Source organism: Geotrypetes seraphini, chromosome 2, assembly GCF_902459505.1.
Source record: "Geotrypetes seraphini chromosome 2, aGeoSer1.1, whole genome shotgun sequence".
NCBI classification, from domain to species: Eukaryota; Metazoa; Chordata; class Amphibia; order Gymnophiona; family Dermophiidae; genus Geotrypetes; species Geotrypetes seraphini.
In genome coordinates, this window is record NC_047085.1 from 363,286,688 (window position 1) to 363,302,312 (window position 15,625).

General features: G+C 42.7%; 1 protein-coding gene across 1 annotated transcript in view; it reads left to right on the forward strand.

The window, feature by feature from the left end:
- ITGA9 (integrin subunit alpha 9) overlaps positions 1-15,625 on the forward strand; it is a 589,864-nt gene that overhangs the window by 78,008 nt on the left and 496,231 nt on the right. The window contains exon 5 of the mRNA XM_033930560.1: positions 11,020-11,087. Within this exon, the coding sequence (XP_033786451.1) occupies positions 11,020-11,087 (68 nt within the window). The remainder of the gene's footprint in view (positions 1-11,019; positions 11,088-15,625) is intronic.

Below are 15,625 nucleotides of genomic sequence, written 5' to 3' on the forward strand. Positions count from 1 at the left end.
TGCCTCACACGAGGCTGCGTCAGGGAATATAATGCAGCTCAAAACTCTGTTCTCATTCCATGCAAATGAAGCAGTATTGAATGTTTATCGAGTTTTGATTGTGGACTGCTGTTAATTTGAATTTTGAGGCTTTTTCTCCACCTTTTATGTGAAATGCTTATCGGGAGTGTTTAGCCCACCTCTGGCGAGAAATATATATTACTTCTGAATTTTTTGATTTAAACGTCTCTATCATGTCTTTCCTCTCCTGCCTTTCCTCCAAAGTATACATATTGAGATCTTTAAGTCTGTCTCCATATGCCTTATGATGAAGACCACGTACCATTTTAATAGCCTTCCTTTGGACCGATTCAATCCTGTTTAAATCTTTTTGAAGGTGCGGCCTCCAGAATTGTACACAATATTCTAAATGAGGTCTCACTAGAGGGCATCAATTCCCTTTTTCCTACTGGCCATACCTCTCCCTCCTATGCACCCTAGCATCCTTCTAGCTTTTGCCGTCACCTTTTCAACCTGTTTGGCCGACTTAAGATCCTCACACACGATCACAGCCAAGTCCCGCTCCTCTTTTTATGCACAAAAGTTCTTCACCCCCTAAACTGTACTGTTCCCTCAGGTTTTTGCAGCCCAAATGCATTATCGTAGTGTTTTTGCTTCATATTCTCTTAACCTCCTCCTGAGAAGTGTGTGAGTTGAAATGTTGTCTGCAGAGGGTTTCCCACTCCCTTTTTTTCTTTCCCTTTAATTTCCATGTGTAGCTAATTATAAAACTTTTAAAAATGAGTTTCTTTTATATTGATATGTAGTGGTTAGGGTATATTTTATTGTGGTTGGTATGTAATTGTATCAGTGTAGGCTGTTTTCCTCTGGTATTGTTAATAAAGACTTCTTAAATAAAAATAATAAAAAAAAGCAAAGAAAGAAAGAGGGGGATAGTGCAATCAGCACTTGGCTATCCAGATAGTGACAATGTTTAATCTGCTGTTCAGATACCTGTCCAGATAAATTTAGGGCATCCTTTCACCCTACCTACAATTGTCTGAATACGTAGTTATCAGAGAATGGACTGAATATCACTGATATCTGGATAATTTCTGGGAATGCCCACAGGCTGTTCTGGTGAAAGGATTTTCAGAGGCAGGCTCTCTATAGTGCTGCTGAAAATCCAGGGATAGTGCTGGCCAGGACCAAATGCCACTATTGAGATATTTATTTTTTGAAAATTGACCTGTTTGTTTCTTTGCCAGCATTGTTTCTTCATGTTGATTTTCAGTTTTGTTAAATTTGAAATAACTGTTTGAAAAAGGCCTCTGGGATAGATGAAAGCTGCGTTTTGTGTTTGTCATCTCTTTTGCTGGGCTGCTGCTATCTGACGGGGATTTTGCCAAACATTGTTAAAAAATAGAAGTGTCTGGGGCTGGACGTTCAATGCAGGGGCTTGCCAATGGAAAATTGGCAATGGGAGAGGATTACAGCACTGGCTTCATTGCTTGAGAGCAAGTAGACTGGAGTCTTGGGCCTGCTTTTTGCTTTATTGTTTGGCACTGAGCCTGTGTTTGTAATAGCCAACACCGTGCAACCACATTATGTAATCTGTAAGAGACGTGTTTATTCGGAGTGGAAAGTCCGATTCACGTTGAGTAGGAGAAGAGGTTTGAATGCAGATCAGATCAAATCTAAGTCCACCATGATCATCTAATATAATAAAATGCTAGGCCGCGCATGCGCACTCCCATCGTGTGCGTCCGTTTTCCGTGAGCTGTAGGGCACCGCAGATAGGAGTGCGCATGCGCGCAAAGCTCTCTCTCTCCGTCCCCCCGAGGTGGATATCGGCCGCGGCGGCTGTTGGCGGCCCGAGGCGGATGTTGGCTGCGGTAGCTGCTGGCCGCCCGAAGCTCACTCTCTCTCTTCCTCTCCCCCCTCCGAGGCGGATGTCGACCGCGGCGGCCCGAGTCGGATGTCGGCCGCGGCTGCTGCAGGCCGTTAACATAAGTAGGGCATGGAGTTCAGGAGGAAGGTATGGGGGGAGGAAAATACTGCACAGGGAAGTGGGGTGGGAGGGAAATGCTGCAACACACGCAAATGGAGGGGCAGAAAAGGGGTTGATGGACAGGGGAAGAGCTGCTGATGAACAGGGAGGGGGTAGAAAAATGAAGACAGGCCTACTGCTGGACAGGGGGAGCAGGAAGGAGATGATGATGGACAGGGGGAGGTAAAACAAAGGGAGAAGGGCTTCTGCTGGATAAGGTGAGCAGTGATGGGGTGGTGGAGGACACAGGGGAGGTAAAAGGAAGGGAGAATGGACAGGGGGAGCAGGCAAGGGGTGATAGTGGACAGCCAAGGAAAAAAAAAAAAAAGACAGACAGAAATACAGAAAGCGGCTAAGGAGAGAGAAAAAAAAATAAAGACAGACACACACACATATATTCTAGCACCTGTTAATGTAACGGGCTATAAGACTAGTTATCTATATATTCAGTCACTTTTTTTTTTGTTAACATTACTGTACTTTCAGAAGTATTTCTTTGGGTATCTCTAGTGCGGGGAGGCTGTGGATAATTTATATGAAAATGCTGTACAGCACAGATCAGGGTGAAGCAGCAGATGCCTCTAGAAGGTGCCCCAGAGCATTACTCGAGAGTAGAGTAGAAACTGAAGCCTGGTGGATGCCAAAGCCAAGCTGGAAACATGAAGCATATACAAATGAAACTTGAGCTAATTTTTAGTTTCTCAGAGATATTAAGCCACTTGGCACTTATAAAGATAACAAACATAGTAAATTGGCTTTGCTGTTTTTAGATTCTCTTACTTTGAAGCTTAATAGGGCATTTTATTGTTTCGTGGTTGTGTATAGACGGCTCGTGGGATTTTGGAAGTCTTCCTCCTTCAGGGGACTGAGTCATCGAAAGAGGGAGGAAGAGGGACAGGCTTCATTATTTCCCAAACTTTAAATGGGACTTTGGGCTGCAAGCCAATTAAGACTAAGCTGAGTTTTTTTTTTTTTTTGAGGAGGGCTGCTTTTAGCTGTCTGCTCACATTTCTGGCCTGATGTGTGTTCCCAGTCCTGTTTTGGAATCTTGCCGTCTGTAGGATGACTTCGCTGGAGACTAACCTTCTCGTTGATTACTCTCTTCATTTTGTCCTCCACCAAAGAAGAAGTGAAAGTGGAGGAATGGTACGTGACTGGGCAGGAAAGAGCAGCCTTTGTGAGGATGGTGGTGTTGCAAACAATGGAATCCTGTTTCTTTTTTTTTCTTTTTCTTTAATGTACTGAGTGTATTTTTTTATATATATATCTTTATTGAATTTTCAAACTACAATTGTGCAACAAGCAATTCACATACATATAATATCCTTTTTCTTTCTGTATTCTTTGCCCAATCTTTTTTATTTTGTGCCCAGCAGTCTGCTTACACGGCGGCCTTTAGGTCAAAGACCAGTGCCCTATTTGAGTCTAGCCTTACCTGCGTACGTTCTGGTTGAGCAGGAACTTGTCTAACCTTGTCTTGAATCCCTGGTGGGTGCTTTCCCCTATAACAGCCTCTGGAAGAGCGTTCCAGATTTCTACCACTCTCTGGATGAAGAAGAACTTCCTTACGTTTGTATGGAATCTATCCTCTTTTAACTTTAGCGAGTGCCCTCGCGTTCTCTTCACCTTGGAGAGGGTGAACAATCTCTCTTTCTCAACTAAGTCAATTCCCTTCAATATCTTGAATGTTTTGATCATGTCTCCTTTCATTCTCCTCTTTTCAAGGGAGAAGAGGCCCAATTTCTCTAGCCTCTCATTGCCTCTCCCCTACTTTTGCAACAAGATGTCTGGTGACTTACTGGTGTATTGTACCTAATTGAATTACAGTTGCTATCTGGCTAGCCTTTTATGCTTAGACCTTTTGTGCTGTCCTTCAACAATTATGAAATAGTCTCTCAGCACTGACCATCTTCTCCTTAAGATACCAGATAGTCCTATTATACAAGAGACATGCAATAGGAAGCATCCAGAGCACCAATGCCAAGTGGCAGTGAGGTTCCCAGGTTGCATCCCTCCATAAATGAAAATATGGCTGGTATAGTGCAACAGGAGCCTACATTGTACCAAGAACAAAAAAAACAGAAACTGCAGTGATGATGTACATGACGCCAAGACTTTAATAAACAATCATAAAAAAACATAAAACAGTTTGTTTCCAAAAGGACTGATAAGACCGGAACCAACATGGTCCGTGTTTCGAAGAAACACTTCTTCCTCGGGGATCCTAACGCATATCAGAACAAAGTAACCTGATGGATAACAACTGAATAAAGACTAGAAACAGCAGCGAATAGCCGTTAGTGCTTTTCGCTGCTGTTTCTAATCTTTATTCAGTTGTTATCCATCAGGTTACTTTGTTCTGATATGCGTTAGAACCCCCGAGGAAGGAGTGTTTCTTCAAAACACGGACCATGTTGGGTCCGGTCTTATCAGTCCTTTTGGAAACAAACTGTTTTATGTTTTTTATGATTGTTTAATAAAGTCTCGGCGGCCTGTACATCATCACTGCAGTTTCTGAGTTTTTTTGTTCTTTGTTTCGATATTTGACTGCAGTCAAGTTGGATTTTCTGTTTGTTGTTTCCTACACTGTACCAGCCATATTTATTATAAAGAATAAAAATTACTGAACACATAGGCAAATATGGCTTAGTGGGACAGAGTCAGCACAGGTTCATCCAAGGGAAGTCTTGCCTCATCCCTTACCTCGAGTTCTTCATTAGCACAACAGCAACTCCAACCTCCTGGAGACCAGGAAGTGATGTCAGAGGGAGAGTTGAGGCCAGTGCGGGCAGCAAGTTAGAGATGCTTCTCTCACCGGGGAAGTTAGAGGTAAGGTGGAATGGAAGGGGTGCTTGCGCATGGCAGGGCAGGGGGGGGGGGGGCAACACCATCCCGGGCACCCTCTAGCCTTGCTACACCACTGATAGAATGCAATATTCTGTTGTGGATTAAGAACTGGCTAATGGATAGAAGATAGAGAGTAGGGTTAAATGGCTATTTCGCTCAGTAGAAGAGAGTGAATAGTGGAGCATCTCAGGAATCTGTACTAGATCCAGTAGTATTTAACATATTTATAATTGGTCTTGAATCAGGAATGACAATGTGATTAAATTTGCAGATAACACAAAACTATCAGTTTTTAAAACTAGGGCTGCATATTTAGAGTGTTAATAATGCAATTAATGTGCAAAATATTTAATGTGCATGAAAAATTTAATTGCAATTAATGCGATTACCTGCTCCTAAAAGTGGTGTCAGCATCATCGTCAGTATGTGCATGCTGCCGCTTGCTCTGTCAGACCAGAAACAGGAAGTTACATCAGACCTTGATGTAACTTCCTATTTGGGGGGTCAGGCAGAGCCAGCGACAGTAAACAAACGCTAACGCAGACACCACAACCACTTTCAGAATGGAGAAGCACATTTCTGCCTCTTTCCTTTCCTCCCTGCTCTATTCCTGGCCTTGGCCTCTCTTCATCAGAGGAAAGGCCCGGGCTGGCAAGACCCTGCGTCAGAGGGATGGCCTGGGTTGACAAGAGGCAGCATGTATGCAGTGCTGCTGGCTGCAAAATGAAGTGTAAAGAAACGCCAGGGGAAGGGGAGAAAGAGACACTGGGATGATGGGGAAAGGAAGGCAAGAGATGCTCATCTAGGGGATGGGGTAGAGGGAGGGAAGAGAGAGGGATATATGCCAGACATTTGGGGCAGGGGGGCTGGAATGAGAAAATGATACTGAGACAATGGGGAGAGAAGATAAGAAATGCTGGAAAAAGGTGGAGGGGAAAAGGGAGAAAATATGGAGGAAATAAAGAGGAATACATGTTGGACCCCTTGGAGGGCAGGTGGAAGGGAAGAGAACAGGAAGAGATGATAGGACCTGGGGAGGAGGGCAGGAAGGAGGAAGGAGAGGGAGCGAGATGACCTCTGGGGAGCAGGCAGATGGAAGGGAAGAGATGCTCCACTGGGCATGTAGGAGGAAGGGAATACATGGTGATCAAGAAGAAAAACTGTCAGCAATAGAGGTGAGCCATGAGGATGTCCTCCAACAGATAGATAGATTGAAAAGCGACAAATCACCAGGCCCGGACGGAATCCACCCTAGGGTACTAAAAGAACTAAGAAATGAGATAGCGGGAATACTCCAACGAGTTTGCAACCTATCCTTGAAAACTGGAGAGATTCCAGAGGACTGGAAGATAGCAAATGTTACACCTATCTTTAAAAAGGGGTCAAGAGGAGACCCGGGAAACTATAGGCCGGTAAGTTTGACATCGGTTCCAGGCAAGATGGTAGAAGCACTGATAAAGGACAGCATCTGTGAGCACATCGAAAAAAATGGGCTGATGAAAGCGAGCCAACATGGCTTCTGCAAGGGAAGATCGTGCCAAACAAACTTACTGCACTTCTTTGAGGGGGTAAACAGCCAGTTGGACAAAGGGGAACCTGTAGACATCATTTACCTTGACTTCCAAAAGGCCTTTGACAAGGTACCCCATGAGCGGTTACTTAGGAAGCTGTGGAACCACGGGGTGGAAGGGGACGTACACAGATGGGTCAAACACTGGTTGGCAGGCAGGAGACAGAGGGTTGGAGTGAAGGGTCACTACTCGGGCTGGAGGAAAGTCACGAGCGGAGTTCCGCAGGGGTCTGTACTTGGACCGCTGCTGTTCAATGTATTTATTAATGACCTGGAAACGGGGACGAAATGTGAAGTTATAAAATTTGCGGATGACACTAAACTCTGTAGAAGGGTTAGAACTACGGAAGAGTGTGAGGACCTACAAAGGGACCTAAGCAAACTGGAGGAGTGGGCGAATAAATGGCAGATGAAATTCAATGTAGGGAAATGCAAGGTCATGCATATAGGGAGAAAGAACCCGATGTTCAGCTACCAAATGGGGGGATTAGTATTAGAGGGAAGTAACCTTGAAAGAGATTTGGGTGTACTGGTGGATACAACAATGAAGTCAACGGCGCAATGCGCATCAGCCGAGAAGAAGGCAAACAGAATGTTGGGTATTATTAAAAATGGTATTACGACCAGAACAAAAGAAGTCATCCTGCCATTGTATCGGGCAATGGTGCACCCGCACCTGGAGTACTGTGTTCAGTATTGGTCACCGTACCTTAAGAAGGATATGGCAATACTTGAGAGGGTCCAGAGGAGAGTGACACGAATGATTAAGGGCATGGAAAACCTTTCATACACTGAAAGATTGGAGAAGCTGGAGCTCTTCTCCCTGGAAAAGCGGAGACTCAGAAGAGACATGATAGAGACCTACAAGATCATGAAGGGCATAGAGAAAGTAGAGAGAGATAGATTCTTCAAATTTTCAAAACATATAAGAACAAGAGGGCATTCGGAAAAATTGGAAGGGGATAGATTCAAAACAAATGCTAGGAAGTTTTTCTTTACTCAGCGGGTGGTGGACACCTGGAATGCGCTTCCAGAGGATGTAATAGGGCAGAGTACGGTACTGGGGTTTAAGAAAGGATTGGACAATTTCCTGTTGGAAAAGGGGATAGAGGGGTATAGATAGAGGATTACTGCGCAGGTCCTGGACCTGTTGGGCTGCCGCGTGAGCGGACTGCTGGGCACGATGGACCTCAGGTCTGACCCAGCAGAGGCATTGCTTATGTTCTTATGTTCTTAAGGGGTGAAGCTGGAAATGGGAACACATGGAGGGGATAAGGACACAGGAGGGTCATGATGGACATATGTTGGGATAGCGACAGAGGTGGAGAGATGCTGAATAGAGATACAGATGGGGGAGCTGATAGGGCAGATAGGGACACAGAGATAAGATGGACGTTGGATGTGGAGAGAGATGAAATGCCTGATGGATAAGGAGACTCTGGCAAGAGAGTTATGAGAAGGTGGAGGAAAGAAAAAAAATTAGAAAAATAAAATGACCAGACAACAAGGTAGAAAAATTTTTTATTTTCTGTTTATGGATTAGATCAGGGGTTCTCAACATACCTAGCTAGTCAGGTTTTCAGAATACCCACAATGAATATGTATTTGAGAGATTTGCATAGAATGGAAGTAGTGCAAGCAAATTGATCTCATACATATTCATTGTGGGTATTCTGAAATCCTGACTGGCTAGGTGTAATCTGCTAGGTTGAGAACCCCTGAATGATTAGATTGTCAGTTTTTGGAATGTACACCATAGCTGGTATTAAACATGGCTGAGGTCCCTGGGAAAACCTCATTCTTTGTAGTAGTAAATCTTACTGTTTGGGATGGGCCATCCTTGGCGTCAGCAATAGTTACCTTCCTTATTCCTTGATGCAACAGCTTCAGCAGTTCCCTTGTGTAGGGTAAGTTATGCAGACTTGAAGATGTGATATTGTAGATATGCTGACAGCCTGGTGCAGCAATGTAACTTCTCCAACATGGGCATGTTGACGAGATTGCATAGATGATTTCATATTGTGGAAAAGTCAACAGACAGTGGAGGTAGTGGAGCATGTAGGATCTGTAAGGGGGAGGAAGGGATAGTGTAAGATATGGCTGGGGAGACTTGATGGGTCATTTGATCGTAATCTGCTGTCATTTTTCTCTTTTACTTATTGTGGAGAAAGCTAAAGTTTTACAGAGAAGGTATGGCTTTAAAAGTTTATCCTAGGTCAATGTGTACTTTTTTCATTGGATGGTCTTTATGTTGTTAATAATCTTTCTGTTGTATCTAATGAAGGGTGATATATCAAATTTAATAAACTAAACTGGTTGAAATTCACTGTGGCCTAGTGGTGGAGCTGCTGCCTCTGCACCCAGAGGTTGTGGGATTGAATCCCAGCACTACCCCTTGTGACCCGGGGTAAGTCACTTAATCCTCCATTACCCCAGGTATAAAATAAGTACCTGTATATACGTAAACTGCTTAGAATGTGTAGCCACAAAAAGGTGGCATATAAGTCCCTTTCCCTGAGGATTAAAAGGCTATCAGGTGGGCCATTATAGAATAAGGTGCATCCAATGAAACTTGTCTACTTGTCACTTAATTGGTGATAAGTACCAATAATTGGCCTTAATCATTAATTGGCATTTTTGGGGAGAGTGTGGCGCAATGGTTAAAGCTACAGCCTCAGCACCCTGGGATTGTGGGTTCAAACCCACACTGCTCCTTGTGACCCTGGGCAAGTCACTTAATCCCCCCATTGCCCCAGGTACATTAGATAGATTGTGAGCCCACTGGGACAGACAGGGGAAAATGCTTGAGTACCTGAATAAATTTATGTAAACCATTCTAAGCTCCCCTGGGAGAATGGTATAGAAAACTGAATAAATAAATAGTGTGAAAACTTTCAACCTCTGATAACCAGAGCTGATATTGTGACATCATATTGCCTCATTCCACCAATGCCTAAGAGTCAGCCTCATCAGTGATGTCACTCCCAATGGCTTGATTGTCCTATACTTGGCTCATCCAATGAAACTTGTCTACTTGTCACTTAATTGATGATAAGTACCAATAATTGGCCTTAATCATTAATTGGCATTTTTGGGGAGAGTGTGGTGCAATGGTTAAAGCTACAGCCTCAGCACCCTGGGGTTGTGGGTTCAAACCCACACTGCTCCTTGTGACCCTGGGCAAGTCACTTAATCCCCCCATTGCCCCAGGTACATTAGATAGATTGTGAACCCACCGGGACAGACAGGGAAATATGCTTGAGTACCTGAATAAATTCATGTAAACCATTCTGAGCTCCCCTGGGAGAAGAGTATAGAAAATTGAATGAATGAATAGGCTTCAAAACCTTAGGTACCCCCTATTTATGCTAGGGTTTTCTTGACCAAAATACCAGCGCCTAAGTCCAATTTAGGCACCTACAAGAAAAACAAGTCCATAATCCGCCCTTCACCAGAGATGGTGCGTAAGTTCTCCTAGCATTCACAAAATCCATATGTTCATGAAAAAATAACATAATTGAAAAGGTATGTTGGCCTTTTTGGTGGGTAAAGAGCAGCATTTTTTATGGCTATAGACTTTCAGGTCATACAACAAATCTTACTGGCATATTTGAAATCTTCGCTCCACTTAAACTACCAGTAAATTAATCTCAAACACGTTCACAATACCCAGTCTTAATCCAGTCAGATTTATTTGCTGTGGCAGACATCAGTGAAGCGCACTGGACTTCAGCAGTATCAGCCATAACAGCTGAACAGCTGATTGCCGCCGGGGATTTATATACCAAATCATCACCAGTCCTAAATAATAATTTTTGTAATCTTATATCATTTCACTATTTCGGCCAGGGAGTGTAAGGGAGCTGGCTAGACCGCAGTACATTACCTTGGGGTCAGCGAGTGTGGAGCCGTTGTCGTATTTCCTCCCAAGCTAATAGAACCCTAAGCGAATGCGCACTTCTACCTGCCACGGACCTACGGATCACGCAGGTAGGAGTGCGCATGCCCACTTAGGGTTTTATTATATTAGATGACTCAAAATTAATTACATTATATTCTTCGGAGTATTATATTATATTATAAATAGATTTAAGTTAGCTTCACAATCCAAGTCAGTGAGGGGACTATTCTGCCAACATGAATCATGTTTCACTGAAAAGTTGCTTCAAGGACTGTCCCCTTCAAGCACGCCATTGCCATCCTCTGACATCCATCTTACTTGTCTCAAGACTTTCAAGTAGCATATGAAGGTTACTGTCTTTTTAAAAGCATAAAGCATTGCGGTAAGAAATTGTGCAACCCATTTTTCTTTTGTTTTGGGCTTGTGGTTCTTTTTACCACAAAACTAAATGAAAACACAGCCCAGCGCTGTAAGAATTAGTGTGACAGGAACTTATTGCTTACAGAACTAGGGTTTGAATTTCCGTGGTTCCCTAGAAATCCTGCAGGGTTGTGTTCTTGGCTCTCCTGCGACTGAGGCATGTGTGGAATGAAATGAGCAAGAGTGACTGACAGTGGCTTGCAAGCTACAATGATTTCTGATTTGTAAAATATGATTCTCTCTCTCTTTTAGAATATAAGAAGAAGTACGGGGAGGAACATGGCTCATGCCAGGCTGGAATAGCAGGTTTCTTTACCGAGGTTTGTAACGAGCACCAGCTGCTGCTTCATTTTTGCCAATGATTTCATTTCTTCTCTGCCCTTGTTGTGATCAGTATTCATATACATTCAGCCACACTTTGACCACATTAAGGTACTCCCTTCACAACATAATGACTGTTCCGGGTATCCTTTACCTAGGTTCTCTTCCATGTGAATTCAATTTAGCAAAATAAATGTGATAACACTAGTAGTGGAAGTGCAGTTTACCTGTACCCATGGGAGTTTTGTTTGCAATTGCTGGGTCCTCCCCCTCTCTAGGAGCAGACTTCTTAACTTTAAAAAAAAACCTCTTCAAATTGTATTTCACAAGTTTTCATGCTATTTAAGGGTAGTTCTTTGCCGTATTCCACAGATGAGTAAGTGTTATGTGCTATGTGGGCACAACAGCAATTCCATTTGTACGCCCTAGGGTGAAGGGAGTCCCATTTTTTCGCTCCAAGCTACCTCGGAAACATATTAACTAATAAGTGTTAGTGCTGTTATATTACAACTGCTTATGATTTTTCTGTTGTTACTAGATGTGCACAGCAGTGTAGACATACAATTAGACAGTTCGTATTCCCTAGAGCCTACAACCTTTATTTATTTAAAAAAAATTATACCCTGCGTAATACTACACAGTTTAAAAAAGAGAAACATACATTAAAAAGAACCCCAAACAAACAACCCATACAAAACACAAATACAACTACAGTGGTGCCTCGCATAACGAACGCCTCGCACAACGAACGCTGCACACAACGAACTTCATGTCTTGATTCACACAACGAACTTCGTTTCACACAACGAACTTCACACAACGAACTTCGTTTCACACAACGAACTTCGTTTCACACAACGAACTTCGTTTCACACAACGAAGTCGCCCGAGCTGCCGATGTATTGCATCCTTCTGCGCAGGCACTGCAGGCAGTCGTTAGTCACTGCGCTTAACTGCCCTCTCTCACTGTATACAGTCGTCCTTTTAAGATAAACTCAATATTTTTTATATATCATGGCTTCTAAAAAAAGCAGGAAGGTGATTTCTGTTGAAATGAAACGGGAAATAATTAGAAGGAGTGAATGTGGGGTAAAACAGTGTGACCTCGTCAAAGAGTTTGGCCTCAGCAAGACCATCATTTTCACCATTTTGACAAATTTATCTTTTTTTATGTCATCTTAGCATATTTTATGCTGCAGAACGAATTATTTTTTTTAACATGTATTGTTATGGGAAAACGCGTTTCACATAACGAACTTTTCGCATAACAAACTTGCTCCTGGAACGAATTAAGTTCGTTGTGTGAGGCACCACTGTACTTCACATAGGGGTCCTTTTATTAAGGTGGGCTAACCAATTTAGTACACTCTAAATCAGGGGTGCCTACACTTTTTTGGCTTGTGAGCTACTTTTAAAATGACCAAGTCAAAATGATCTACCAACAATAAAATTAAAAAAAAACAACACAAAGCACACTGTTCGCAGAGAAAATGTTAATTATAATTCATATTCAGGGGTTTTTTTTTTTTCAAAGAGGTCAAAGCAGATAATTTTAAAATATGCAATGTCACTTCAGTAACAATTCCACAAAAATAGACAAATATACCCCCTCCCCTTTTACTAAACCCAATAGCAGTTTTTAGTGCAGGGATCTGCGCTGATGCCCCGCGCTGCTCCCAACGCTCATAGGCTCCCTGCGCTAAAAACCACTATCGCGGTTTATTAAAAGGGGGCCATAGTGCAAAATATAGACAGCAGATATAAATTCTCAAAATGGACACATTTTGATCACTAAATTGAAAATAAAATCATTTTTCCTATCTTTGCTGTCCAGTGATTTCATGAGTCTCTGGTTGCACTTCTTTCTGACTGTGCATCCAATATTTCTTCCCTTTTTTCTGCCTTCTGCATACTTCCTCTCCTCCAGACCTCATTCCATTCCCCAACCAACATCGCTCTCTGTCCCTCCATGAGTCCAGCTTTTTCTTCCTCTCTCCCTGCCTGCCCCCTGCCTCCCGACATACTCCATTCCCTCCTCCAACTTTTTCTTCCTCTCTCCCTGCATCCTCCCCTTTCTTTCTTTCCCCCTTTCTTTGTACCTGTCTTTCTTGCTCTCTGTCTGTCTTTCTTTCTCTCTCCCTTCCCTCCCAGCCACCGCCACCGATTTCTCTGTGCTTTCCCGATGCCGCAAAAGCAGGCCCATGCAGCCATTGCACAAGTGCCGGGCCCACAAGCCTTCCCCTGTCGTCAATTCTGACGTCAGAGAGGAAGTTCTGGGCCAGCCAGGCAGCAATTGGCTGGCCCGGAACTTCCTCTCCAATGTCAGAATTGACATCAGGGGAAAGCTTATGGGCCTGTCGGGAAAGCAGGGAGAATGCAAAAGCAGCGCGACTCTATCGCAGAGCCTGTGATGAGTCCGCGATTGACTCGTGTTGCCCTTGCAATCTACCAGTCGATCGCTATCAACCTTTTGAGCCCCCCTGCTCTAAATGCTAAGACATCCATTATATTCCTATGGGCATCTTAGCATTTATCGCGCTCTTAATCGGTTAGCGCACCTTAATAAAAGGATCCCATAGTCTAAAAAGAGCGTGATATGGAAAACCTCCTAGTCCACCAGTCAATAATGATTTAAGCATTGTGACAAACCTGTAAAAACAAGTTAATTTTAAAAAGTTCCTTAAATTGTTGCAAAGTAGTACAAAATAAAATATGCCCTGGAAGTGGTCTAGTGGCAGAGCTGCTATCTCGGCGCTCTGAGGTTGTGGGATTGAATCCTAGCACTGTTCTTGTGACCCTGGGCAAGTCACTTAGTCTTCCTTTGCTCCAGGTACAAAATAAGTACCTGTATATATGTAAACCACTTTGAATGTGCAACCACAGTAAAGCGATATACAAGTCCCATTCCCTTTCCCTTTATTCCACAGTAGTGGGCCTGCCACAGAAAACATACATGCTGACGTTTCTGTGTAATGAATTGTATTCAAAGTTGGTACAAAGTTGCTTGTCACTGTCGGATCTCAAGTGATGCACTGGTTTATATAAATACCACTTTTTTCAAATAACCATGGGGCAGCTTGACACAAAGTCTGATAAATGTCCTTCTCTGCTTAGGCCCACAGCCTCTGGTAACCATCTCTCAATCCCGACCAGCTCTTGAATTTTCACTGACTTGAGGAGCCCAATGAGATGCAAATTATTCCAGTGGCTGTGATTCACTTAATCCTCCATTCTTTCAAATATCATGTCATTGGTCCTTTGCAGTGCTCTGACATGCAGCTGGATTTATTTTCCTGAAGGGCCACTCTCTGCTTCACGTCTGTAATCTGCTGTGAATGGATGCCGAACTTCTCTTTAATTTCTTCCATTGCCAGCTGAAATTTAATCAGTCTATCTTCAGGTGTAGCTGAGACCCTTTTGAAACGTCATGCATAACATCTTCTAGGAGGACTGCCACAACTCTTTCCTGCTCTATGGCAATTTTAGTGTCAATGGGCCTGCTCTTTTCCTTGCTCCATGGCATTGTGCCAACATAATTTTAAGAACCTCGTTATTCACTTTGCCGTATCTCCTACCCAGTATCTCTGTTCATCTGAGTTTCCTGCAGGAGAAGGGTCACGCAGAACTTTGATATCTCTTCAGGAAATATAAAATCAAGAGGTTTGTTGGATTCTCTTCATGCCATGTCTTTCTAGCTCCCTTTGGTTCTCAATAGAGGTAATATCAATCAGTTCAAGGTGAATTTCTGGTACAGTAGATATTTTCTAGTCCCTGGAGAGCTCAGTTTGTGTCTGATTCAACGGAAAGTGCAGAGCTGCTAAGTCTATATTTCCTGATTCTACTCATTGAAATCAGTCTTTTTGTTAGTTATCTGTTCCACAAGGAACAAACAATATAAAAATATTAATATTTCCTTGTAATTTTAAAATGACAGCACGTACATACTTGTTACGCTTAGATAGCGTGTATAATAATAATAATAACTTTATTCTTCTATACCGCCACAATCATGCGACTTCTAGGCGGTTCACACCGAAGAGAGCTGGACAATCAGTGAGTTACAATATGCAGATAGTCAGTGAAATTACAGTATTCAGAATCTTAAAAATGCAGCGAATTACAATATACAGTTCGTTTAGAATTTCAGAGGGGCCCTTTTAGAAAAAAGTAGCGAATTACAGAATACAATTTGTTAAGAATTTTCTTAAGAATTTTCTAGGCGGTTCACATCGAAGAGAACTGGACTATCAGCGAGTTACAATATGCATATAGTCAGTGAAATTACAGTATGCAGAATCTTAAAAATGGATATGACAGACTTTTAGAAAAAAGTAGCGAATTACAGAATACAATTTATTAAGATTGATTACGATTAATTTGGATTAAAATGGTACCTTTCATCTGAACATACTCCCAATACATACTTCAGAAAAATGCCTGCAACTGTCTGTGAATAGTAGATGGTCCAGAGATGGTCTCTAAGCCTTAGGCTGAACAAATGCCTCTTTATGTTACGAAAGAAGAAAATGGGGATAGA